The 27,225-nt window shown below is 38.3% G+C and overlaps 1 protein-coding gene across 10 annotated transcripts in view; it reads left to right on the forward strand.

The window, feature by feature from the left end:
- The window catches only part of FREM1 (FRAS1 related extracellular matrix 1), a 190,254-nt gene that overhangs the window by 27,216 nt on the left and 135,813 nt on the right, over positions 1 to 27,225 (forward strand). For all 10 annotated transcript variants that reach the window (XR_009503656.1, XR_009503657.1, XM_059924701.1 and 7 more), the window contains exons 6-9: positions 2,690 to 3,013; positions 3,412 to 3,520; positions 21,933 to 22,064; positions 24,155 to 24,499. Coding sequence is in view for 8 of the 10 variants with exons in the window: in XM_059924701.1 (XP_059780684.1) it covers positions 2,690 to 3,013; positions 3,412 to 3,520; positions 21,933 to 22,064; positions 24,155 to 24,499 (910 nt within the window). In the remaining 2 variants the exon portion in view is untranslated. The remainder of the gene's footprint in view (positions 1 to 2,689; positions 3,014 to 3,411; positions 3,521 to 21,932; positions 22,065 to 24,154; positions 24,500 to 27,225) is intronic.

Here is a 27,225-nt window from a genome sequence, read left to right on the forward strand (position 1 = left end):
AGCCCAGAAAGAAAAATAAGAAAACAAAACTAGGGGTATTTCTACCATTTTTATATATATACACACTTACACACACATACACAAACACACACACAGAGTGAGTGGGGAGGCATGCACACCAGAGTTAGTTTATGGAACTGAATTTATACTATATTTGAAGTTTTGTGTCTTGTTATTTTATTATTTTTATGCTGGTATAGTCCATCCTCATCAAGTGACTAAATGACTGTTCACCCGTAATTTCTTATAGATTTAAAAACATTTTCCTGTTTATATTTGCCTTTTTATTCTGCCTGAAATGAATTTTATCGTATTGTGAAACACGGAACAGTTTTTTCCAAGTGGCCAAAATTTTCAACACTATTTGTTGAATAATGGACATGTTTCCCATCGATTTTAGATGAGTCTTCTATTGTATAGAAAGATATTATGTGTCTATTTCAAGGCTAGCTCTTTTGTTCCTTAGATTTGCCTACCTATTCTTGTGCCAGTACCATATTGTTCTAAATATAAAAGGTCTATAATAGACTTTAACATTTTGCAGGCAAGTCCTTCCTCATAGTGATGAGTCCTTCGTCTTCAAAATTTTCTTATCCATTCTCACCTATTCTTAGTTCTAGATAGATAATTAAATATTTGTTAGTTTTTTTGAAAAGCCCCTAAATATTTTTATCAGGATTGGATTAAAACTATAAATTATTTTGGGAAGAATTGGAATATTGGAACATTTACCATATTGAGTTGTCTCATCCAGACAAAAGTTATCTAACTTCATCGAGGCAAATGATATTTGATATGTTTCTGAAAAGTTTGTAGTTTTCTTCATGTCAGTTGTGCACACTTAAGTCCAGTCCTAGGCAATTTGTTTTTGTAAAATTATTATGACTAGTCTTCTTTTCCTCCACTATTTCTTCTCATTGGTTACCAATGACAGATAAGAGAGCTATTACTTGGACTAATCTTTTGTCTGGCCTCTTTCTTGAATTCAATTATTCTAAAAAATTTTCAATTCTTTGGGCTTTTAAAGACCATAGTTACATCTTTCACTAATGATGATAATTTTTTCCTTTCTTTTTCAATAATTATTCCTCTTTTTACTACTCTTTTCTCCACTGGTTTGGCCAGAATAGTATTAGATATAGTGATGCTTATAAGAATCTTAGTCTTGTACATTTTATCACTGTCAACTGCCCACACTGTCCTTTTTAATGTTTCTTGCCTTGAATTCATCTCTCTTTGAAATTCTTATGGTTACAACTGCAAACTTTACATGATAAGTTAGGGTCATCCTTTTACTTTTAATCTTTGTATATAATTTTAAGTGCCTCTCTGGTAAGGCAGATATAATTGGATATTTAAATTTCAGAATATTTGTCTTGAACAAGAGAATATAGGCTATATTTCTGTAATAATGGATATCTGGGGTTTTTTCTATCATCTTGTTTTCTGCTTTCTTGCTAGTTAAAAGAAATTATCTTGCACTCTAGTTTATATTTTCTTAGCCTTTATCTTTACTTATTTGAAAAATCTTTATCCCACTTTAAAATTTATTTCTAAATTTAAAAAATTCTTTAACCTATATTTTTAACATTTAAAGTAAAAAATGCAGTCTTTTGCCTCCTTCCTATATATTATGAGGATTGATCCTATTTATCCTTTCTCACTGCAATTACTCACCAGCAGTCTTGGTTAATATAATCTGCAACTTTAGTTCCAGTTTATCATTTTTATACCTTATGATTGCTTGCATCATCTTTTATTTCAAGTACACTCTTTTGATATTTGTATCCATTTTGTTAGTATGTTTCAAATAACATTTATTTAGGCTTAACTCTAGGTTTAATTGGTCTTATTGTTCGGCACCAGTCCTTTCATACTGTAATTTCCCCATTCTTGTTTAAATTATAAATCTTCAAATGTTTTTCAATGGCTTGTGAAGACTAAATAGTGTAAACTCTGTGCTGTCTCAGCATAACACTCCTTTGTCTTTATAAACCACGCAGTGAGAAGGGGGTGGGGTTGTCTTTTTCTGTTTCTCTCTCTTTTTGAGCCTTGCTAGCTGGTTTCTGAACTTCCAGGCTAGGGGGTGGGTGGTTTGGAGAAGTTTGGAGAGAGAGGTCTTATTTGACCAGGCACTGATGGAATATGACATCATGCTCTCTGAGTCTGGCAGATGTTTCAAGCTGCTTCTTAGTCTCGGGGCAATTTCATGGTTCCTCTGGAGATCCCCCATTGCGAAGTTCTCTCATCTTGGGAGAGTACATTTCTAGCCTTATTGGTCAATTGCAATTCCCCCCGATGCTCCTAGGATATGATTTCCACTTCCAGGTTCTTTCTGCTCAGATTCTTTGGCTTCTCACAGATGCACCCTAAAGGTCAGGGTCCAGGATGACCCTAGAGCAACCCTCTGTCCCACTTGCTCCACATCTGAGAGCACTCGTATATTCCTTCCTGCCGCAAACAAGGACTAGAGACTGATCCCAGCACAGATACCATTATTCTTCTACCTCTGGCCACTGAGCTTCCTCAGGTATGAGCCCAGCATTAGCTCTCTGTGTGCTCCACCAGTAAAAGATACGTATTTAGGCTGGCGTGAAGGAAATTTGTGTTAAATATCATACTATTTACCCTGATTTTATAGCATCATTTATATTGTTTCCCCCTTCATCTTTTCTTTCTCCTTCAAAAGTCAGAGAGTGTGTGGTTACCCGTCTATATCAGAGCTGGCATTCCTAATCAGATTCCAAGGGCTGCATTCATGGCCATGTTTATTCTGGAAGTGGATCAGTTCATCCTGACCTCTTTGACTACATCAGTTCTGGACTGTGAAGAGGATGAGACCCCCAAACCCTTGCTGGTGTTCAACATTACTAAAGCCCCGCTCCAAGGCTATGTGACTCACCTGTGGGACCACACCAGACCGGTGTCCTCCTTCACCTGGAAAGATCTAAGTGACATGCAAATTGCCTATCAGCCACCAAACAGCAGCCATTCTGAGAGGAGACATTATGAGGTAAGAAGGAAGAGAGACAAAGCTGCTAGCCTATTTGGTATTCACAGAGTCATTGAAGAGGCTCTGCCAGTGGAGAACCACTGCTTTGAGAGAGGCTCTCGTGGTCTGATGCTGGACTGACATAGTCTTCTGAGCAAATGCAGGGAAACATGTCTAGCATATTTGCTTATTTCGGGTTAAGAACTTCTTTCACAGAGAGGAAAAGTTAAAAACGCTGATAAACTAAGGAACAAGACCTACAGCCTGAAAAAGTGAGATTAGGTTGTCAAAAATGAGATCAGGCAACAGCAGAAACCTGAATCAGTTTTGCCTCCATCTGTGGTGTATAGCCCAGAAATAATGGTATTTTGTATTATAAATGGTCAATGTGTGGTTCATATGCAATTGTTCGTTTACAGGTGGAGTTGGAAGTATATGACTTCTTCTTTGAAAGGAGTGCACCTATTACAGTCCACATCTCCATCAGAACAGCAGACACAAATGCCCCGAGAGTGTCCTGGAACACAGGTGAAGTGCAATATAGGAGTCAAACAACATAGCCTTGAAGGGAAGACAAGAAAGTATATGGGTCAGGAAAAAAAGGTAGCTTTATTCCCATTTTACACATGAGGCAACTGAAACCAGACAGGTTAAGGGTATCAGATAGTTATTTTTTTGGTTTTGTTTTTCCTGCTGTCAGGGTGAGAAATTTAAATCCAGGATTCTTGTGTCCTGAAACTAAGTTCTTTCCTTTAGAAAGATCCCTTTCCACTGATTGAGGCAAAAAAAGTGACTATTTGTGATATTGAGCATAGTTGGACTGGGAGAGGAAAGGTCTCCAACTCAAAATTGTTCAGAAGGATCGAAGGAAGGCGTAGACTGTAATCCATTGTCTTATTGTTAAGTTGGGTTGCATGGAAATGAAAATGCATAAGTAAGAGTTTAAACTGCTTTTATTTTTTATTTTTTTAAATTGTGTAACTGACTTACAATTTTATATTAGTTTCAGGTGTACAACATAGTGATTCAATATTTTTATATATTATACTCCATTTAAAGTTATTATAAAGTATTGGCTGTATTCCCTAGGCTGTACAATATATTCTTGTATCTTATTTATTTTACCCATAGTAGTTTGTACCTCTTAATCCCCTCTCCCTATCTTGCCCCTCCCCACTTCCCTTTCCCCACTGGTAACCCATAGTTCTGTATATCTCTGAGTTTGTTTCTGTTTTTTCATATTCATTTATTTTTTAGACTCCACATATAAGTGATAACATTGAGTATTTGTCTCTCTCTGACTTATTTCACTAAGCATAATATGCTCTTAAGTCCATCCACGTTGTGGCAAATGTCAGAATCTCATTCTTTATTATGGCTGAGTAATATTCCATTATATATATAAACCACATCTTCTTTACCCATTCATCTGTTAATGGACACTTGGGTTGCTTTCATATTGTGGCTACTGTAAATAATGCTGCTATGAACACTAGGGTGCATCTATCTTTTCCAATTAGCATTTTTGTTTTATTCAGGTATACCCAAGTAGTGTAATTGCTGGGTCACATGGCAATTTTATTTTTAGCGTTTTGAGAAACCTCCGTACTGTTTTCCTTGGTGGCTGCACCAATTTACATTCCCACCAACAGTGTACGAGTGTTCTCTTTTCACCACATCCTTGCCAACATTTGTTATTTGCATTGTTTTTGATGATAGACATTCTGACAGGTGTGAAGTGATATATCATTGGGGTTTTGGTATGCATTTCTCTGATGACTAGCAATGTTGAGCATCTTTTCATGTGCCTGATTGCCATCTGTATGTCTTCTTGGGAAAAATGTTAATTCAGGTCTTCTGACCATTTTTTTTTTTAAACATCTTTATTGGAATATAATTGCTTTACAATGGTGTCTTAGTTTCTGCTTCATAACAAAGTGAATCAGTTATACATATACATATATCCCCATATCTCCTCCCTCTTGCATCTCCCTCCCTCCCACCCTCCCAATCCCACCCCTCTAGGTGGTCAAAAAGCACCGAGCTGATCTCCCTGTACTATGCAGCTGCTTCCCACTAGCTATCTATTTTACATTTGGTAGTGTATATATGTGCATGCCACTCTCTCACTTTGTCCCAGCTAACCCTTCCCCCTCCCCATATCCTCAAGTCCATTCTCTAGTAGTTCTGCGTCTTTATTCCTGTCTTGCTCCTAGGTTCTTCATGACCTTTTTTTTTTTTTTTTAGATTCCATATATATGTGTTAGCATACTGTATTTGTTTTTCTCTTTCTGACTTACTTCACTCTGTATGACAGACTCTAGGTCCATCCACCTCACTACAAATGACCCAATTTCATTTCTTTTTATGGCTGAGTAATATTCCATTGTATATATGTGCCACATATTCTTTATCCATTCATCTGTTGATGGACACATAGGTTGCTTCCATGTCCTGCCTATTGTAAATAGAGCTGCAATGAACATTGTGGTACCTGACTCTTTTTGCATTATGGTTTTCTCAGGGTATATGCCCAGTAGTGGGATTGCTGTGTCATATGGTAGTTCTATTTTTAGTTTTTTAAGGAACCTCCATACTGTTCTCCTTAGTGGCTGTATCAATTTACATTCCCACCAACAGTGCAAGAGGGTTCCCTTTTCTCCACACCCTCTCCAGCATTTATTGTTTGTAGATTTTTTGATGATGGCCATTCTGACTGGTGTGAGATGATATCTCATTGTAGTTTTGATTTGCATTTCTCTAATGATTAATGATGTTGAGCATTCTTTCATGTGTTTGTTGGCAATCTGTATATCTTCTTTGGAGAAATTTCTATTTAGGTCTTCTGCCCATTTTTGGATTGGGTTGTTTGTTTTTTTGATATTGAGCTGCATGAGCTGCTTGTAAATTTTGGAGATTAATCCTTTGTCAGTTGCTTCATTTGCAAATATTTTCTCCCATTCTGAGGGTTGTCTTTTCGTCTTTTTTATGGATTCCTTTGCTGTGCAAAAGCTTTTAAGTTTCATTAGGTCCCATTTGTTTATTTTTGTTTTTATTTCCATTTCTCTAGGAGGTGGGTCAAAAAGGATCTTGCTGTGATTTATGTCATAGAGTGTTCTGCCTATGTTTTCCTCTAAGAGTTTCATAGTGTCTGGCCTTACATTTAGGTCTTTAATCCATTTTGAGTTTATTTTTGTGTATGGTGTTAGGGAGTGTTCTAATTTCATTCTTTTACATGTAGCTGTCCAGTTTTCCCAGCACCACTTATTGAAGAGGCTGGCTTTTCTCCACTGTATATTCTTGCCTCCTTTATCAAAGATAAGGTGACCATATGTGCGTGGGTTTATCTGTGGGCTTTCTATCCTGTTCCATTGATCTATATTTCTGTTTTTGTGCCAGTACCATACTGTCTTGATTACTGTAGCTTTGTAGTATAGTCTGAAGTCAGGGAGCCTGATTCTTCCAGCTCCGTTTTTCTTTCTCAAGATTGCTTTGGCTATTTGGGGTCTTTTGTGTTTCCATACAAATTGTGAAATTTTTTGTTCTAGTTCTGTGAAAAATGCCAGTGGTAGTTTGATAGGGATTGCATTCCATTTGTAGATTGCTTTCGGTAGTATAGTCATTTTCACAATGTTGATTCTTCCAATCTAAGAACATGGTATATCTCTCCATCTGTTGGTATCATCTTTAATTTCTTTCATCAGTGTCTTATAGTTTTCTGCATACAGGTCTTTTGTCTCCTTAGGTAGGTTTATTCCTAGATATTTTATTCTTTTTGTTGCAGTGGTAAATGGGAGTGTTTTCTTAATTTCACTTTCAGATTTTTCATCATTAGCGTATAAGAATGCCAGAGATTTCTGTGCATTAATTTTGTATCCTGCTACTTTACCAGATTCATTGATTAGCTCTAGTAGTTTTCTGGTAGCATCTTTATGATTCTCTATGTATAGTATCGTGTCATCTGCAGTGAGAGCTTAACTTCTTCTTTTCCGATTTGGATTCCTTTTATTTCTTTTTCTTCTCTGATTGCTGTGGCTAAAACTTCCAAAACTATGTTGAATAATAGTGGTGAGAGTGGGCAACCTTTTCTTGTTCCTGATCTTAGTGGAAATGGTTTAAGTTTTTCACCATTAAGGATGATGTTGGCTGTGGGTTTGTCATATAAGGCTTTTATTATGTTGAGGTAACTTCCTTCTATGCCTACTTTCTGGAGAGTTTTTATCATAAATGGGTGTTGAATTTTGTCATAAGCTTTCTCTGCATCTATTGAGATGATCATATGGTTTTTCTCTGTCAATTTGCTAATATGGTGTATCACATTGATTGATAGGCGTATATTGAAGAATCCTTGCATTCCTGGGATAAACCCCACTTGATCATGGTGTATGATCCTTTTAATGTGCTGTTGGATTCTATTTGCTAGTATTTTGTTGAGGATTTTTGCATCTATGTTCATCAGTGATATTGGCCTGTAGTTTTCTTTCTTTGTGACATCTTTGTCTGGCTTTGGTATCAGGGTGATGGTGGCCTCCTAGAATGAGTTTGGGAGTGTTCCTCCCTCTGCTATATTTTGGAAGAGTTTGAGAAGGATAGGTGTTAGCTCTTCTCTAAATGTTTGATAGAATTCACCTGTGGAGCCATCTGGCCCTGGGCTTTTGTTTGTTGGAAGATTTTAAATCACAGTTTCAATTTCAGTGCTTGTGATTGGTCTGTTTATATTTTCTATTTCTTCCTGGTTCAGTCTCTGAAGGTTGTGAATTTCTAAGAATTTGTCCATTTCTTCCAGGTTGTCCATTTTATTGGCATAGAGTTGCCTGTAGTAATCCCTCATGATTCTTTGTATTTCTGCAGTGTCAGTTGTTACTTCTCCTTTTTCACTTCTAATTCTGTTGATTTGAGTCTTCTCCCTTTTTTTCTTGATGAGTCTGGCTAATGGTTTATCAATTTTGTTTATCTTCTCAAAGAACCAGCTTTTAGTTTCATTGATCTTTGCTATTGTTTCCTTCATTTCTTTTTCATTTATTTCTGATCTGATCTTTATGATTTCTTTCCTTTTGCTAACTTTGGGTTTTTTTTTTCTTCTTTTTCTAATTAGTTTAGGTGTAAGTTTAGGTTGTTTATTTGAGATGTCTCTTGTTTCTTAAGGTAGGAATGTATTGCTATAAACTTCCCTGTTAGAACTGCTTTTGCTGTATCCCATAGGTTTTGGGTCATCGTGTTTTCATTGTCATTTGTTTCTAGGTATTTTTTGATTTGCTCTTTGATTTCTTCAGTGATCTCTTGGTTATTAAGTAGTGTATTGTTTAGCCTCCATGTGTTTGTATTTTTTTACAGATTTTTTCCTGTAATTGATATCTAGTCTCATTTCAATTTTCTTAAATTTACCAAGGCTTGATTTGTGACCCAAGATTTGATCTATCCTGGAGAATGTTCCATGAGCACTTGAGAAAAATGTGTATTCTGTTGTTTTTGGATGGAATGTCCTATAAATATCAATTAAGTCCATCTTGTTTAATGTATCATTTAAAGCTTGTGTTTCCTTATTTATTTTCATTTTGGATGATCTGTCCATTGGTGAAAGTGGGGTGTTAAAGTCCCCTACTATGATTGTGTTACTGTCGATTTCCCCTTTTATGGCTGTTAGTATTTGCCTTATGTATTGAGGTGCTCCTATGTTGGGTGCATAAATATTTACAATTGTTATACCTTCTTCTTGGATTGATCCCTTGATCATTATGTAGTTTCCTTGTTTAGTTCTTGTAATAGTCGTTGTTTTAAAGTCTATTTTGTCTGATATGAGAATTGCTACTCCAGCTTTTGATTTCCATTTGCATGGAATATCTTTTTCCATCCCCTCACTTTCAGTGTGTATGTGCCCTAAGTCTGAAGTGGGTCTTTTGTAGACAGCATATATATGGGTCTTGTTTGTATATCCATTCAGTCAGTCAATGTCTTTAGTTGGAGCATTTAATCCATTACATTTAAGGTAATTACCTATATGTATGTTCCTATTACCATTTTCTTAATTGTTTTGGGTTTGGTATTGTAGGTCTTTTCCTTCTCTTGTGTTTCCTGCCTAGAGAAGTTCCTTTAGCATTTGTTGTAAAGCTGGTTTGGTGGTGCTGAATTCTCTTAGCTTTTGCTTGTCTGTAAAGGTTTTAATTTCTCTGTCGAATCTGAATGAGCTCCTTGCTGGGTAGAGTAATCTTGGTTGTAGGTTTTTCCCCTTCATCACTTTAAATATGTCCTGCCACTTCCTTCTGGCTTGCAGAGTTTCTGCTGAAAGATCAGCTGTTAACCTTATGGGGATTCCCTTGTGTGTTATTTGTTGTTTTTCCCTTGCTGCTTTTAATATTTTTTCTTTGTATTTACTTTTTGATAGTTTGATTAGTATATGTCTGGGCGTGTTTCTCCTTGGATTTATCATGTATGGGACTCTCTATGCTTCCTGGACTTGATTAACTATTTCCTTTCCCATAGTAGGGAAGTTTTCAACTATAATCTCATCAAATATTTTCTCAGTCTCTTTCTTTTTCTCTTCTTCTGGGACCCCTATATATAATTCGAATGTTGGTGCGTTTAATGTTGTCTCAGAGGTCTCTGAGACTGTCCTCAATTCTTTTCATTCTTTTTTCTTTATTCTGCTCTGCTGTAGTTATTTCCACTATTTTATCTTCCAGGTCATGTATCCGTTCTTCTGCCTCAGTTATTCTGCTATTGATCCCTTCTTGAGAATTTTTAATTTCATTTATTGTGTTGTTCATCGCTGTTTGTTTGCTCTTTAGTTCTTCTAGGTCCTTGTTAAACGTTTCTTGTATTTTCTCCATTCTATTTCCAGGATTTTGGATAATCTTTACTATCATTATTCTGAATTCTTTTTCAGGTAGACTGCCTATTTCCTCTTCATTTGTTAGGTCTGGTGGGTTTTTACCTTGCTCCTTCATCTGCTGTGTGTTTCTCTGTCTTCTCATTTTGCTTAACTTAGTGTGTTTGGGGTCTCCTGTTCACAGGCTGCAGGTTCGTAGTTCCTGTTGTTTTTGGTGTCTGCCCACAGTAGCTAAGGTTGGTTCAGTGGGTTGTGTAGGCTTCCTGGTGGAGGTGACTAGTGCCTGTGTTCTGGTGGATGAGGCTGGATCTTGTCTTTCTGGTGGGCAGGTCCATGTCTGGTGGTGTGTTTTGGGGTGTCTGTTGCCTTTTTATGATTTTAGGCAGCCCCTCTGCTAATGGGTGTGGTTGTGTTCCTGTCTTGCTAGTTGTTGGGCATAGGCTGTCCAGCACTGTAGCTTGATGGTCATTGAGTGGAGCTGGGTCTTGGCATTGAGATGGAGATCTCTGGGAGATTTTCGCCGTTTGGTATTATTGGAGCTGGGAGGTCTCTTGTGAACCAATATCCTGAACTTGGCTCTCCCACCTCAGAGGCAGAGCCCTGACGACTGGCTGGAGCATCAACAGCCTGTCATCCACATGGCTCAGAATAAAAGGGAGGAAAATAAAAGAAAGAAAGAAAAAAGAAGATAAAATAAAATAAAGTTATTAAAATAAAAAATTATTATTAAAAAAAAATTTTTAAAGTAAAAAAAACAAAAAAAGAAGGAAAGAAAGTAGATAGCAACCAAACCAAAAAACAAATCCACCAATGATAACAAGCGCTAAAAACTATACTAAAAAAAAAAAGAAACAGAAAAAACGGACAGACAGAACCCTAGGACAAATGGTAAACGCAAAGCTATACAGACAAAATCACACACAGAAGCATACACATACACACTCAGAAAAAGAGGAAAAGGGGAAAAAATATATATATCATTGCTCCCAAAGTCCACTTCCTCAATTTGGGATGATTCGTTCTCTATTCAGGTATTCCACAGATGCAGGTACATCAAGTTGACTGTGGAGATTTAATCCACTGCTCCTGAGGCTGCTGGGAGAAATTTCCCTTTCTTTTCTTTGTTCGCACAGCTCCTGGGGTTCAGCTTTGGATTTGGCACTGCCTCTGCGTGTAGGTCGCCTGAGGGCGTCTGTTGCTGCCCAGACAGGACGGGGTTAAAGGAGCAGCTGATTCAGGGGCTCTGGCTCACTCAGACCGGGGGGAGGGAGGAGTACAGAATGCGGGGCGAGCCTGCGGCAGCAGAGGGCGGCGTGACGTTGCGCCGGCCTGAGGCGCGCCATGCGTTCTCCCGGGGAAGTTGTCCCTGGATCATGGGAGCCTGGCAGTGGCAGGCTGCACAGGCTTCTGGGAGCGGAGGTGTGGAGAGTGACCTTTGCTTGCTCACAGGCTTCTTGGTGGCAGCAGCAGCAGCCTTAGGGTCTCGTGCCCGTCTCTGGGGTCCGCGCTGATAGCCGCGGCTCGCGTCCGTCTCTGGAGCTCCTTTAAGCAGCGCTCTTACTCCCCTCTCCTCGCGCACCAGGAAACAAAGAAGCAAGTAAAAGTCTCTTGCCTCTTTGGCAGGTCCAGACTTTTTCCGGGACTCCCTCCTGGCTAGCTGTGGCACACTAGCCCCCTTCAGGCTGTGTTCACGCAGCCAACCCCAGTCCTCTCCCTGCATCCGACCTCCGAAGCCCGAGCCTCAGCTCCCAGCCCCCACCCGCCCCGGCGGGTGAGCAGATAAGCCTCTCAGGCTGGTGAGTGCTGCTCGGCACCGATCCTCTGTGCGGGAATCTCTCCGCTTTGCCCTCTTCACCCCTGTTGCTGCACTCTCCTCCGTGGCTCCGAAGCTTCCCTCTCCGCCACCCCCGTCTCTGCCAGTGAAGGGGCTTCCTAGTGTGTGGAAACCTTTCCTCCTTCACGGCTCCCTCCCACTGGTGCAGGTCCCGTCCCTATTCTTTGTCTCTGTTTTTCCTTTTTTCTTTTGCCCTACCCAGGTACATGGGGAGTTTCTTGCCTTTTGGAAGGTCTGAGGTCTTCTGCCAGCATTCAGTAGGTGTTCTGTAGGAGTTGTTCCACATGTAGATGTATTTCTGATGTATTTGTGGGGAGGAAGGTGATCTCCATGTCTTACTCTTCCGCCATCTTGAAGCTCCTCCTTCTGACCATTTTTAAATCAGATTGTTTGGTTTTCTGCTGTTGAGTTGTGTGAGCTGTTTATATATTTGGATATTCAGTAAGTTGTCTTTTCATTTTGTTGATGGTTTCCTTTCGTGTGCAAAAGCTTTTAAGTTTGATTAGATACCGTTTGTTTATTTTTGCTTTTATATCTGTTGCCTTAGGAGACAGATCCAAAACAATATTGCTATGTTTTATGTCAAAGAGTGTTCTGCTATGTTTCCTTCTAGGAGCTTTATGGTTTCCAGTCTTACATTTAGGTCTTTAATCCCTTCTGAGTTAATTTTTGTATACGACATGAGAAAATGTTATAATTTCATTCTCTTATGTGTAGGGGCCTGGTTTACTGTAGGACTTTGCCTGAATTGAGCCAATGGTATAGGGAACTGTTACTGTTCCTTCAGTCTCTAGACTGACTTACTTTATAGACCCAGAGCCCTTAGAAAAGGAGGCAGGCACACCTGAGGAAGAAACTTCAGTAATATCACCAACACATAAGGGGACTCCCCTTCCCCAATGGGACCTGTAGACATTTCTCATGGTCACTGCACACTGAGACTAGGCAACTACCTCAAACTTCTAGGCATTATTGAACAGTGACTTTGCAACAACACTGGTACCTGGGGACACAGGATGCCATTGGAGCGGGAGTTCACGGAGTCTGAGTTTAGGAGATAAATGGATTTTTAACCAGGATATCTGTCAGTGGTCTCAGTGGAACCCTGATTATCACTCATGGTTTATTTTCTAGTTTCTGTGTGGTAGTTTAAATAGCGACCCTCAGCAGATAGTAGAATCCTCACTTTAGCTCCCAGACTCTTACAATAAAAGCTATTATGGTCTAAAAGACCAAAGGAAGCATGTGGTATTTCACTTGCCTAAAAAAATAATAAATCAAAAGCAATACTACATTCCTTGGGGGAACCACAGGTATTAGAACCACCACCAAAGATGTGAAAAGAGTGGTGTGGTCTTACCACATCCTCATTTTTTATTTTTTTATTTACTTACCTTTCTTTTTTCAACAAAATTTATTGCAGTATAGTTGATTTACAATGTTGTGTTAGTTTCAGGTGTACAGCAAAATGATTCAGTTATACATATATTCATTCTTTTTCAGGTTCTTTTCTCATATAGGTTAACACATAATATTGAGAAGAGTTCCCTGTGCTATACAGTAGGTCCTTGTTGGTTATCTATCTTATATATAATAGTGTGTGTATGTTAATCCCAAGCTCCTTATTTAATCCTTCCCCTCTTGTTTCCCCTTTGGTAACCATAAGTTTGTTTTCAATATCTGTAAGTCTGTTTCTGTTTTGTAAATAAGTTCATTTGTATCATTTTTAAAAATTATTTTCCACGTGAGTGATATCATATGATATTTGTCTTTCTCTGTATGACTTACTTCACTTAGTATGATAATCTCTAGGTCCATCCATGTTGCTGCAAATGGCATCATTTCATTCTTTTTTCTGGCTGAATAATATTCCATTGTATTTATGTACCACATCTTCTTTATCCATTGCTCTGTCAGTGGACATTTAGGTTACTTCCATGTCTTGGCTATTATAAGTAGTGTTGCAATGAACATTGGGGTGCATGTATCTTTTCAGATTATGGTTTTCTCTGGATATATGCCTAGGTGTGGGATTGCTGGATCATATGGTAGTTCTATTTTTAGTTTTTAAGGAACCTCCATACTGTTCTCCATAGTGGTTGTACCAATTTACGTTACCACCAAGAGTGTAGGAGGGTTCCCTTTTCTCCACACCCTCTCCAGCATTTATTGTTTGTAGACTTTTTGATAACAGCCATTCTGACCAGTGTGAGGTGAGACCTCATTGTAGTTCTGATTTGCATTTCTCTAATAATTAGTGATGTTGAGGATCTTTTCATGTGCCTATTGGCCATCTTTATGTCTTCTTTGGAGAACTGTCTGTTTAGATCTTCCACACATTTTTTGATTGGGTTGTTTGTTTTTTTGACATAGAGCTATGTGAGCTATTTGTATATTTTGGAGATTAATCCCTTGTCAGTCGCATCATTTGCAAATATTTTCTCCCATTCTATGGGCTGTCTTTTCATTTTGTTGATTGTTTCCTTTGCTGTGCAGAAGCTTTTGCGTTTAATTAGGTCCCATTTGTTTTTGTTTTTATTTTCATTACTCTAGGAGGTGGATCAAAGAAGATATTGCTGTGATTTATGTCAAAGAGTTTTCTGCCTGTGTTTTCCCCTGAGAGTTTTATAGTGTCCGGCCTTACATTTAGGTCTTTGATCCATTTTGAGTTTATTTTTGTGTATGGTGTTAGAGAAAGTTCTAATTTCATTCTTTTACATATAGCTGTCCAGTTTTCCCAGCACCACTTCTTTTTTCCATTGTATATTCTTACCTCCTTTGTCATGGATTAATTGACCATAAGTGTGTGGGTTTATTTCTGGACTTCCTATTCTGTTCCATTGATCTGTGTGTCTGTTTATTTGCCAGTATCATACTGTTTTGATTACTATAGCTTTGTAGTATAGTCTGAAGTCAGGGGGCATGATACCTCCAGCTTTGTTCTTTATTCTCAAGATTGCTTTGGCAATTCTGGGCCTTTTATGGTTTTATGTTAATTTTAGGATAATTTGTTCTAGTTCTGTGAAAAATGTCATGGGTGTTTTGATAGGGATTACGTTAAATCTGTAGATTGCTTTGAGTAGTATGGACATTTTAACAATATTAATTTTTCCAATTCATGAACATGGGATATCTTTCTATTTCTTTGTATCGTCTTCAATTTCTTTCAGCTTTCTGTAGTTTTCAGAGTACAGGTCTTTCACCTTCTTGGTTAAGTTTATTCCTAGATATCTTATTCTTTTTGATGCAGTTTTAAAAAGGATTGTTTTCTCTTTATGATTGTTATTATTAGCTTACAGAAAAGCAACAGATTTCTGTATATTAATCTTGTATCCTGCAACTTTACCGAGTTCACTTATTAGTTCTGATAGTTTTTTGGTGGAGACTTTAAGGTTTTCTATATATAGTATCATGTCATCTGCAAATAGTGACAGTTTTACTCCTTCCCTTCCAGTTGGATGCGTTTTATTTCTTTTTCTTGTCTGAATGCTGTGGCTAGGACTTTCATTACTGTGTTAAATAGAAGTAAGGAGAGTGGGCATCCTAGTTTTGTTCCTGAGTTCAGCAAGAAGGCTTTCAGCTTTTTGCTGTTTAGTATGATGTTAGCTGTGGATGTGTCATAAATAGCCTTTATTATGTTGACATATGTTCCCTCTATACCAACTTTGATAAGAATTTTCGTCATGAAAAGGTGTTGAATTTTATCAGATCATTTTTTTGCACTTATTGAGATGATCATGGGATTTTTATCCTTCCTTTTGTTAATGTGGTGTATCATATTGATTGATTTATGGATCTTGAACCATCCTCGCTTACCTGGAATAAATTCTACTTGATAATGTTGTATGATCCTTTTAAGATATTGTTGATTTGATTTTGCTAATATTTTGTTGAGGAATTTTGCCTCCATATTCGTCAGAGATATTGGCTGGTAATTTTGTCTAGTTTTGGTATCAGGTTAATGGTGGCCTTGTAGAGTTAATTTGGGAGAGTTCTCTCTGTTTCAATTTTTAAAAAATAGTTTGAGAAAGATAGGTATTAGCTGTTTTTTTATATATGTTTGGGAGAATTCCCCAGTGAAGCTGTCAATCCTGGGCTTTTGTTTGCTGGCAGTTTTTTTTTATCATTTAAAAAAAATTTTTTTTTTACTACTAATTCAGTTTCACTAATGGTGCACAGTCTGTTCAGATTGTCTATTTCTTCCTGATCCAGTCTTGGAAGAGTGTATATGTCTAGAAATTTATCCTTTTCCTCTAGGTTGTCCAATTTGTTGGCATATAACTGTTTGTATTATTCTCTTATGATTTTTTCTCTGTGATATCGATTATTTCTCCTCTTTCATTTCTTACTTTGTTTATTTGAGTCCTCTCTATTTTTCTTGATGAACCTGGACACAGGCTTATTGTTTTTTTTTAACCTTTCAAAAAAACAGATCTTGGTTCCATTGATTTTTTTCTATTGGGTTTTTTTGGTCTCTGTTTTTATTTATTTCCTCTTTGATCTTTATAATTTTCTTCCTTCTGCTGACATTGGGCTTCCTTTGTTCTTCTCTTTCTAATTCCTTTAGGTAGTAGAGTAGGTTGTTTTTTAAGATTTTTCTTGTTTCTTAGGGTAGGCCTGTATTGCTATAAACTTCCCTCTTAGAACTGCTTTTTTTGTGTTCCATAGATTTTGGAAAGTTGTCGGTTTGTTTGTTTTTGTTTCATTTCTCTCAAAGTATTTTCTGATTTCCTCTTTGATTTCTTCATTGACCCATTGGTTTTTTTTTTTTAATTAATTAATTTATTTTTGGGTGTGTTGGATCTTTGTTTCTGTGTGAGGGCTTTCTCTAGTTGTGGCAAGCAGGGGCCACTCTTCATCGCGGTGCGCGGGCCTCTCACTGTCGTGGCCTCTTGTTGCGGAGCACAGGCTCCAGACACGCAGGCTCAGTAGTTGTGGCTCACGGGCCCATTTGCTCCGCAGCATGTGGGATCTTCCCAGACCCGGGCTTGAACCCGTGTCCCCTGCATTGGCAGGCAGATTCTCAACCACTGCGCCACCAGGGAAGCCCCATGGGTTTTTTTAGTAGCATGTTTTTCAGTCTCCACGTGTTTGTGTTTTTCTCATTTTTCTTCCTGCAATTGATTTCTGGTCATACCATTGTAGTTGGAAAAATGCTTGATATCATTTCTATCCTCTTAAATGTTCTGAGACTTGTTTTGTAGCCTACCATGTGATCTACCCTGGAAAACATTCTCTGTACACTAGAAAAGAATGTGTATTCTGCTGTTTTTGGATGAAATATCCTGTAGGTATCTATTAAGTCCAACTGGTCTAAAGTGTCATTTAAGACTATTATTTCCTTGTTGACTTTATGTCTGGATGATCTGTCCATTGATGTAAGTGAGATGTTAAATTCCCCTAATATTATTGTATCATTGTCAATTTCTCTTTTGATGTCTGTTAATATTTGCTTTATATACTTAGTTTCCCCTATATTAGGCATATTTGTTAGCAAATGTTATATCCTTTTCTTCTGTTTATCCCTTTATCATTATATAATGCCCATTTTGTCTTTTGGTAAGACTTTGTTTCAAAGCCTATTTTGTCTGATATGGGTATGCCTGCCCCCTGCTTTCTTGTCATTTACATTTGCATGAAGTATCTTTCTTCCATCACCTCACTTTCAGTCTGTGTGCTTTTAGCTCTGAAGTGGACTGCTTGTAAGCAGCACATGGATGGATCTTGGGTTTTATTGTGTGTGTTTTTTTTTAATCCAGTCAGCCAACCTATGTCTTTTCATTGAAACATTAAGTCCACTGGCATTTAAAGTGATTATTGATAGGTATGTACTTATTGCCACTTTGTTACTTGTTTTCTGATTCTTTTTGTTGTTCCTCTCTGTTCTTTTCTTCTTCTTTTAGTTTCTTCCCTTGTGTTTGGTGATTTTCTTTAGTGGTATGCTTGTGTTCCTTTACTATATATTTGCTTTTACTAGTGGGATTTTTCCTTTCCTACAGATTCTTACTTCTTGTTGTAGCCTATTCTTTTCCACTTAGAGAAGAACCTTTAACACTTCTTTTAGAATTGGTTTAGTGTTGATGTACTCTTAGCTTTTGCTTATCTGAGAAGTTCTTTATCCCTTCTTCAATTCTGAGTGATAATCTTGCTGGATAGAATATCCTAGGTTGTAGGTTTTTCTCCTTTCAGCACTTTAAATATATCATGCCACTTCCTTTTGGCCTGCAAAATTTCTGCAGAAAAATCCATTTATAGTCTTATGGGGGTTCCCTTGTATGTGATTCTTTGTTTTTCTTCTGCTACCTTTAGAATTCTCTTTTATCTTTAACTTTTGCCATTTTAATTATGATATGTTTTAGTGTGGTTCTCTGATTTCATCTTGTTTGGGATGCTCTATGCTTCCTGTACCTGGATATCTGTTTTCTTCTTCAGGTTTGGGAAGTTTTCAGCTATAGTTTCATCAAATAAATTTTGACCCCTTTTTTTTTCTCTCTTCTCCTTCTAGGACCCGTGTAATGTGAATGTTATTATGTTTGATGTTGTTCCAATGGTCCCTTAAACTGTTTTCATTTTTTAAAATTTGTTTCTCTTTTTGCTGATCTGATTGGATGTTTTCCATGATTCTATCTTCCGGAACACTATGTGTTCCTCTGTATCACTTAGTCTGTTGTTAATTATTTCTAGTATGTTTTTCATTTCAGTTATTGTATATTCAGTTTTGACTATTTTTTCCATATTTTCTAGTTCATCTATTCTTTTCCCTAGTTCAGTTAGCATTCTTATTACTAATCTTTAAACTCTTTTTCTGGTAATTAATTCATCTCTGTTGCATTGGTTGGTTTTTTTTCTTCTTTTGTTTGAAATAAAATCCTCTGTCTTATTGTTTTGATTAACTTTCTCTGTCTCTATAAAATTAGGTAAAAGTTACCTATCCTGGGCTTGAATGTGTGTCCTTGTGTGAGAGCATCCCTATACAGTCTGTGTGTTCCCAGTGGATTTCACGGGAGAGTTTGATCTGGTGTGAACATAAGTCATGTCTTTCCCCAGAACATGCTGGCAGCTATCAACTTTGTAGGGGTTGGGGCTGGAGATGGAGGAGCTAGAGCCAAAGCCAGGTGTGAGTGGGAGCTTCTCCTCTGCTCAGTGGCCAACACCGCCCTGGAGCTGGAGCAGAAACCCTGGGTTGGGCTCAAGCCAGCTCCCTCCCCCACAACTGTGCACTCTCCTCAGCTGTGGCAGCCCTGGTTCTAGTGGGGAACTGTGCCTCAGAGCAAGAGGGGCTGGAAAGGGTGCTTGGCATGGGCCAGGGCATGCACTGAGGCAGTTGTGGGAAACCAGCCAGAGTCCTGGGCAGTTTCAATCTGCTTTCTCTCTCTTGTCATGGGAGTGAGCAAGAATGTGTGTATTCTTCATGAGCAGAGTCTAGATTTCTTACAGCCCTGTTGTCAGTCCTATTGGTTTTCAAACCATCTAAGGGCACTCGTCCTCCCACTGTTGGACCCCAGGGCTGGGGGACCCAGGATGTGGTTAAGCCACTCCCCAGGGATATCTCCACCCTTGTAATCTCCCCCCTCTTCTGTGTCCCCTCCTAGGGGTGCAGGTCCCAACCTGATTGATTCTCTTCCCTTCCTACCCAACTCCATGTGGATCTTTCTTATAGCCTTGGTTGCATAAGGGTCTTTCTGTCAGTCTCCAGTCCATTTCCAGTGAGAATTGCTCCACATGTAGATGTATTTTTACTGTATTCACAGGGGTGGGAGGAGGACAGGAGGTGAATTCTGCATCTTCCTATTCTGCCATCTTGACCTCCTCCTGCTTTATTTCTTTTAAAAGAAGGCTTTGCACTGCCTCTCATTCCTGAGTAGATTTACAATGTAATGTATATATTTAGATCAAATGTAAATGTGAAATGTAAATGAAGATTTTTTTTCCTTTCCCATTAATACCATCAAGAGCATTCAAAACATACTTATAAGTAGTGTTGGTAGGTTCAGTTAACACAGAAAATATCTGTCTGATTTAAATACTCAGGTGGCAGCTTAAACCGATTACCTCTTGTGCTTGTGTATGTGTATGTGTGTGCTTGCACATGGGTAACATACCATGTGTGTGTATTTGTACGTATGTGAGTTTCAGTAGAGAGGGACAACGTTGGTTGGGCATCCTTGATTTATAATCTGGCTCTCTGTCCTACTCTACCTCTGTTTGAGGGATAATGAGAGAAAAGAATGAATTAGTGATCTAAAGTTTAGTAATAATCAAATATTAATTACGTTATTGCTTGAGTGTAGAGACTTAATGGTCTGCATGTGTATGTGTGATCTGTGAAACCAGGCTTGTTAAGAGCTCCAAATCTGGTTTTGACTAGTTTGGACACCAGAATTCTTTTTAAAATAAAATTTTATTTATTATGAACTTAAGTTCATCATTGAAAACTTGGAAAGCACAATAAGTAGGATAAATAATAATGAGTTAATAGTAATGAATAAATGAATGAAATAATAACGGGTGAATAAAATCACTCATTACTCCACCACGAAGACATAACCACCATTACTATCTTGCTATATAAATTTCTAGTGTTCTCACTTGCTCCTCTCCTGCATCCCATGATGCCTTGTCCTGTGCTGTACTCTGCACTCTTGGCTTCAAAACCCTTATTACCAGTCGCAGAGATTCTTTATATGTGCTTGTCCTCCCTCCCTCCCTCTTTCCTTGCTTTCCTTCCTTCTACCCATCCTTATTTCTCTCTCCCCCACTTCCTCCTTCCTCCCTCTCTCCCTCCCTCCCTCCCTTCCTTCCTTCCTTCCTTCCTTCCTTCCTTCTTTTCCTTCCTTCCTTTCATTCCTTCCTTTCTCTCTTTCTTTCAGTATGCCATATGTCTTAGCCCAGGTACCATAGCAAACAGCCCCTTAGGCAAATTATATGCACTAACGCTTTACTGAAAACTAGAGTAAGGAGAAGGGAAGTTGGGGGTTTGGGGGTGGCAAATAAAAAGGTGGTGTGACTGAGCTGGTCATAGGTTTACAAGAAAATAAAGCTGATTGCTCGATAGTGCTGATATCTCCAGTAGGAGATGAACCCACTCTGTGTGGGAAGAGTCAGGGGTGGGGTTGAGCAAGTGTGAACAAACACATGTCAGCTCCTTCCATCTCCTCTCTCACCCTGGTCAGTTTGCCTCACTGGATGTTAACTCCCCACATGCCTAGGTTGCGTTACCTGGCTCTTCTTAACAGCCACTGTACAAACTCCTTGAGTCCCATGGTGTGGGACGTGGCCATGGTCACAGGGAAGGTCACGCCGAAACCTCGTCTGGTAGGCAGTTGAGGGCAGCAGCATCAGAAGATGAGGCAGTGGTGGCAACCAGGGCTTTACAATGTGGGGACTGTGGGAAGCCTGTTGGAACTGCTGCAGCTAGAAAGCAGGCAAATGGTCAACATCAAGAGGAAGGGGAGCTGGGTAGATTTGAGGGGAAGCATTAACTGGGTCCACCAGTGCACTGTCTTTAAATTTCATCACCTTGCTTCTTTAAAAGGCTTTGCTCCTTTTCGAGAGTCTCTTCAGTCTGTTGGCCCCCGGCTCTACTGGGTAATGAGAATGGTTGGTGCTTCCTGTCTCTAACGGCAGTGTTCAGTCTGGAGTCTGTATTCTTGCTCTGAGCAGCGCTCATTCTCTCCCCATATCCCCTCCAGCATGCTGGGTCCAAGGAGAAGGTTTTATTTTTAATTCCTTTAGTTACAAAAGTCCCTTCCTTATTAGAGTCTAGATTAAAACACAGCCCTCATTATAAAGCGTCAGACCTTTCCTGTCTAACATCATTAAATATTCCCTAGCACAGTAACTCTGTATTTGTGTATTTAACCACTTTAATTCTCTATCCCGTGGGATACTTATGCTCTTATAATTTATGTGTAAAAGCACTTCTGACTCTTGCCCACTTAAAATAGGTGAATGCCGCCTTTGAAAAATTCCTTGTGAAACTTTTTGAACTAGAGACCACTGTGAACATAACATCTGTTATTTCCTTCTAATATTTATTTTTGGCACCATCATGCCTCTAAAGGATATGTCATAAGGAACCAGTTGTCAGGTTGGAGTTAATAGTACTAATAGTAAAAATATTACTTAAAGTAAACACTAAATTCCAGTTTCTCGAGAAGCTTTTGGAGATACAATTTTTACCTAGTTTTGTGAGTGAAAATTCTTTAATCTTGTCTTAAGGTAGGCATCTTGGCATGTCATAGAATTTTCCAGGACACTTTTTGTGCTTTCTCTTGTAGGTCTGAATCTCCTAGAGGGACAGTCTCGGGCCATCACCTGGGAACAGTTTCAGATTGTTGACAATAATGACATACATGCTGTCCAGGTAGTCCTCGTGGGTGGCCTGCAGCATGGATGGCTTACTCTGAGAGGTGAATGAACAAACTTTGTAACTTAGAAAAAAACCCAAGAAGTATTTTCTCCAAAAGCAAATCACATTTAACAGGATATATGTAGTATCTCTTGGGCTTCATTTCTAAATGAATTATCATAATCCCCAGATCCGGAGATCTTGAAACCATTGGCTTTTGTATTAGGATGCTCAAATCAATGGAGGACATTTTATGAATGGTCTTTTGTACTTGAGTCATTGTTTAAATCTCAGAGCCATGTAGGGTTCCTTCTAAATATACTCCTTAACAGATTATCTTATCCCAGTTCGAAGACAAAATATTTCCTTTTCATTTCTCTGCTTCAGAGAAATGCAGTGAAAAATAGAAAAACTTATGTTTTTTTAATACGTTAGTAATAATTAGACTGTTATGTTATTAGTAGCAGTTGCTGTTGTTTAAAAGAAATGAATTTATAGTTATAAAGATGGTAGTTAACAAGGTAATGGCCCTAATAAAAATATCCATACTTAATGGTAATATAGTCCATTCCTTGTAATGAGCTCAGAGGATTTAATTCCATTATCCTCTTAGTTTGCTTAACTGTAAAGTAGAAAGAGAGCTCTTATTTATCATTGTTTGTGATTAGGAAATTCTGAAAAAATAAAATCAAAAATAAAATGATAAATTCTCTTGCCTAATCCCAAGACAATGGGAGCTTAGCTTAAGCTGGATGTATTAGTTAGGATGGATGTTCAGCTGCATGTAAGGAAAACCCAACTACAGCAGCTTAAAAATTCAGGAGTCACTTTCTCCTTGTGACAAGTTGCACAGAGGTAGGTATTCTGTATCCATGATGCCAGCGGCTCTTTTCTGCTCTGTCACTGGTCACAGGATGGTGCCTACACCTCTAGGCTTTTAATCAGTGTTAGGGGAAGGAAGAAAGAGAAGGAACAATAAAAAAATTACGCCATCTAAGTTTGCTCTGTTTTACAACTTTTCCTAGGAGCCTGATACAATGAAGTCTGATTATATCTCCTATCAAGTTACATACTGTCCCCCTAGGTGCAACAGAGTCTGGGAACCTGAGTATTTTTAAATAGTCATATTACCATTCTAAATAAAACTAGGATTCTGGTACTGAGGAAGAAACAGAAAGTTCCTGTTGGGCAAGTAACTCATTGTGTTCATTATACTCATGTTTAATCCATAAAACCATATGGAGTCGGGAAAGAAATGGGACACCTGCCGTCAAGAATTGTAATAGTTTGTGCAGAGTGAAGCAATGTTTATCAGCACTATAGAAATGAAGTGGAGAGTCATAGCCCATAATGCAATGATGCTCTGGCTCAGAGGAAGAAAATAGTGTAAACATTTATTAAGCATTTACTTTGTGCCAGATCGTACAAAGCATTCTACATACTTTATCTCACATCAGCTTTATGAAGCAAGGTACTATGATTACACTCGCTTTGCACATGGGAACCTGAGATTTAGAGAAGTTGACTTGTCTGTCTGGAAAGTTGCCGAGCTGGGATTCGAACCCAGGCCATTTGCTACCAGAGCTCTAGCTCTTGCTCATTAAGCTAGTGATTCTCAAACTTTAGCGTGCATTAGACTCCTGGAAGGCTTGATAAAACATAAATTGCTGGGACCCACCGGCAGAATTTCTAATTCAGTAGGTCTGGGATAGGACCTGAGAACTTGCATTTATAACGACTTCCCAGATGGTGCTGATGCTGCTAGTTCAAGACCACTACTCTAAGAAGTGCTGTCGGATGATGATAATGAGTCAAAGAACGATGAATACTTATTGTAGGTACACTATTGTGTGAGTTCTCTCATCCTTAAGAGGGAATGTTAGGTAGGTATTATTATCTCTGTTTTATAGATGAGTCTCAAATAAATTAAATACCTTGCCCAAGTCCACCCAGCTAATAAGTATTACAGCCAGTATTCAAAACCAGGTCTTTGGAGCCCCAGAACCCACTAAACAATCTATGGTTTTTCCAGGTGAGGGAAGCATTGGCTGCACCACTTTCCATTTCACACCCTCTCCCGTAGTGCTGCTTTCACTAACCTGCTGCCTCCACACCTTTTTCATTCCGCTCCACCTCTGTTCTTTCCATCAGGGGGGAAGGGGTTTCTCTTCACCGTGGCTGACCTTCAGGCTGGAGTTGTTCAATATCATCATGACGACAGTGACTCCACCAAAGACTTTGTGGTCTTCAGGATATTCGACGGCCAACACAGCATCCGACATAAGTTTCCCATCAACATCTTGCCCAAAGATGATAGTCCACCGTTTCTCATAACCAATGTTGTGATTGAACTGGAGGAGGGACAGACCATACTGATCCAGGGTTCCAAGCTGAGAGCTTCAGACATGGACTCCAGTGATGACTACATCTTCTTTAATATCACGAAACCCCCGCAGGCTGGAGAGATCATGAAGAAGCCAGCACCAGGACTGATAGGTAAGTTCTGGGCAGTTAAGATCATTTGTGTCAGAATTTGTGCTAAGGGGGACATCAAGTTTATGAGGTAAGATTCTATTATTATTATTACCATTTCGTAGATGGGAAGCCTGAGATTTAGGTTAAGTTGATCTATCCATCTGGAATCTAGAAAGTTCCAGAGCTGGGCCTCAAGATAACCATTACACCATGAAAAATTAAGTCTGCTATGCAAGGTAAGAGAACGAATAAGGTTGAAGAGATATGTTTGACCTATTCTAGATTATTGATAAAGAAATTTCATGAATAACATTTATTTACATTTTGTTAGAATAATTTCATAACTACTTTTTGAAGTAGGTAGGTCAGGAGCTTGACAAAATGGGTATCAAGCAGTTTTACTTAAGACTGTTTCTTTTTTTAAACATATTTAATTTTATTTTTAATTAATTAATTATTTAAAAATTGAGATATAGTTGATGTACAATATTATATGTTTCAGGTGTATAACAGTGATTCACAATTTTTAAACGTTATACTCCATTTATTGTTATTATAAAATATTGGCTATATTCCCCGTGTTGTACAACATATCTTGAAGCTTATTTATTTTATACATAGTAGTTGGAACCTCTTAATCCCATACACCTATATTGCTCCTCCCCCTTCACTCTCCCCATGGGTAGCCACTAGTTTGTTCTCTATATCTGTGACTCTGTTTCTTTTTTGTTATATTCACTAGTTTGTTGTATTTTTTAGATTCCATGTGTTAGTGATATCATACATTATTTGTCTTTCTCTGACATTTCATTTAGCATAATACCCTCTAATCCATCCACGTTGTTGCAAAATTTCATTCTTTTTAATGGCTGAGTAGTATTCCATTGTATGTATATATGTGTGTGTGTGTACACACCACATCTTCTTTGTCCATTCATTTGTTGATGGACACTTGGGTTGCTTCCATGTATTGGCTATTGTAAATAGTGCTGCAGTGAACATTGGGGTGCATATATCTTTTCAAATTAGTGTTTTCATTTTTTTCAGTCATATATCTAGGAGTGGAATTGCTAGGACATATGGTAGTTCTATGTTTAGTCTTTTAAGAAAACTCCATACTGTTTTCCACAATGGCTCACCAATTTACATTCCCACCAGCAGTGTACAAGGTTCCCTTTTCTCCACATCCTTGCCAATATTTGTTATTTGTGTTCTTTTCAATGATAGCCATTCTGACAGGTGTGAAGTGATATCTCATTTGCAATTCTCGGATGATTAGTGATGTTGAGCATCTTTTCATGTGCTTGTTGGCAATCTGTATGTCTTTGGAAAAATGTTTACTCAGGTCTTCTGCCATTTTTTAATCAGGTTGTTTGCTTTTTTGCTGTTGAGTTGTATGAGCTGTTTGTATATTTTGGATATTAACCCCTTATTGGTCATATCATTTGCAATATTTTCTCCCATTCAGTAGGTTGTCTTTTTGTTTTGTTGAGGCACAAAAGCTTTTAAGTTTAACTAGGTCCCGTTTGTTTATTTGTGCTTTTCTTTTGCTTTAGGAGACAGATCCAAAAAAATCGCTATAATTTATGTCAAAGTGTGTTCCGCCTTTGTTTTTTGGGTTTTTTAAAAATTAATTAATTAATTAATTTTTGGCTGTGTTGGGTCTTCGTTGCTGTGCGAGGGCTTTCTCTAGTTGCGGCAAGCGGGGGCCACTCTTCATCGTGGTGTGCGGGCCTCTCACTATCGCGGCCTCTCTTGTTGGGAGCACAGGCTCCAGACGCGCAGGCTCAGTAGTTGTGGCTCACGGGCCTAGTTGCTCCGCGGCATGTGGGATCCTCCCAGACCAGGGCCTGAACCCGTGTCCCCCGCATTGGCAGGCAGATTCTCAACCACTGCGCCACCAGGGAAGCCCCCGCCTTTGTTTTCTTCTAGGAGTTTTATGGTTTCAGATCTTACATTTAGGTCTTTAATCCACTTTGAGTTTATTTTGTTTATATGGTGTTAGAGAATGTTCTAATTTCATTCTTTTACATGTAGCTGTCCAGTTTTCCCAGCACTACTTATTGAAGAGACTGTCTTTTCTCCATTGTATATTCTTGTCTCCTTTGTCATAGATTAATCGACCATAAATGCATACATTTATCTCTGGGTTCTCTACTTTGTTCTATTGATCTATGTGTCTGCTGTGTGCCAGTATCATACTGTTTTGATTATTGTAGCTTTGTGGTACAGTCTGAAGTCAGGGAGTGTGGTTCCTCCCAGCTCTGTTCTTCTTTCTCAAGATTGCTTTGGCACTTTGGGGTCTTTTGTGTTACCATACAAATTTTAAAATTATTTGTTCTAGTTATGTGAAAAGTGCCCTTGATATTTTAATAGGGATTGCATTGAATCTATAGGTTGTCTTGGGTAGTATGGTCATTATAACAATTTTAATTCTTCCAATACATGAACAGTGTATATATTTCCATCTGTTTGTGTTGTCTTCAATTTATTTCATCAGTGTCTTAATTTCAGATACATTTTAACAACCCTGCATTTGTACTCTCCTCCCCTCACAGCTGCTGTTTTTGATGTCATATATTACATCTAATTTTTTGTATATCTCTTAACTGCTTTTTGTGGATGTAGATGATTTTACTACTTTTGTCTTTTAATCTTCCTCCTATCTTTGTGTATGGATGATTTACTACCTTTATACTGTGTGTTTGCCTTTACTGATGAGCATTTTACTTTTGCAGTTTTCACGT

This window comes from Balaenoptera ricei, chromosome 6, assembly GCF_028023285.1.
Source record: "Balaenoptera ricei isolate mBalRic1 chromosome 6, mBalRic1.hap2, whole genome shotgun sequence".
Classification (NCBI taxonomy): Eukaryota; Metazoa; Chordata; class Mammalia; order Artiodactyla; family Balaenopteridae; genus Balaenoptera; species Balaenoptera ricei.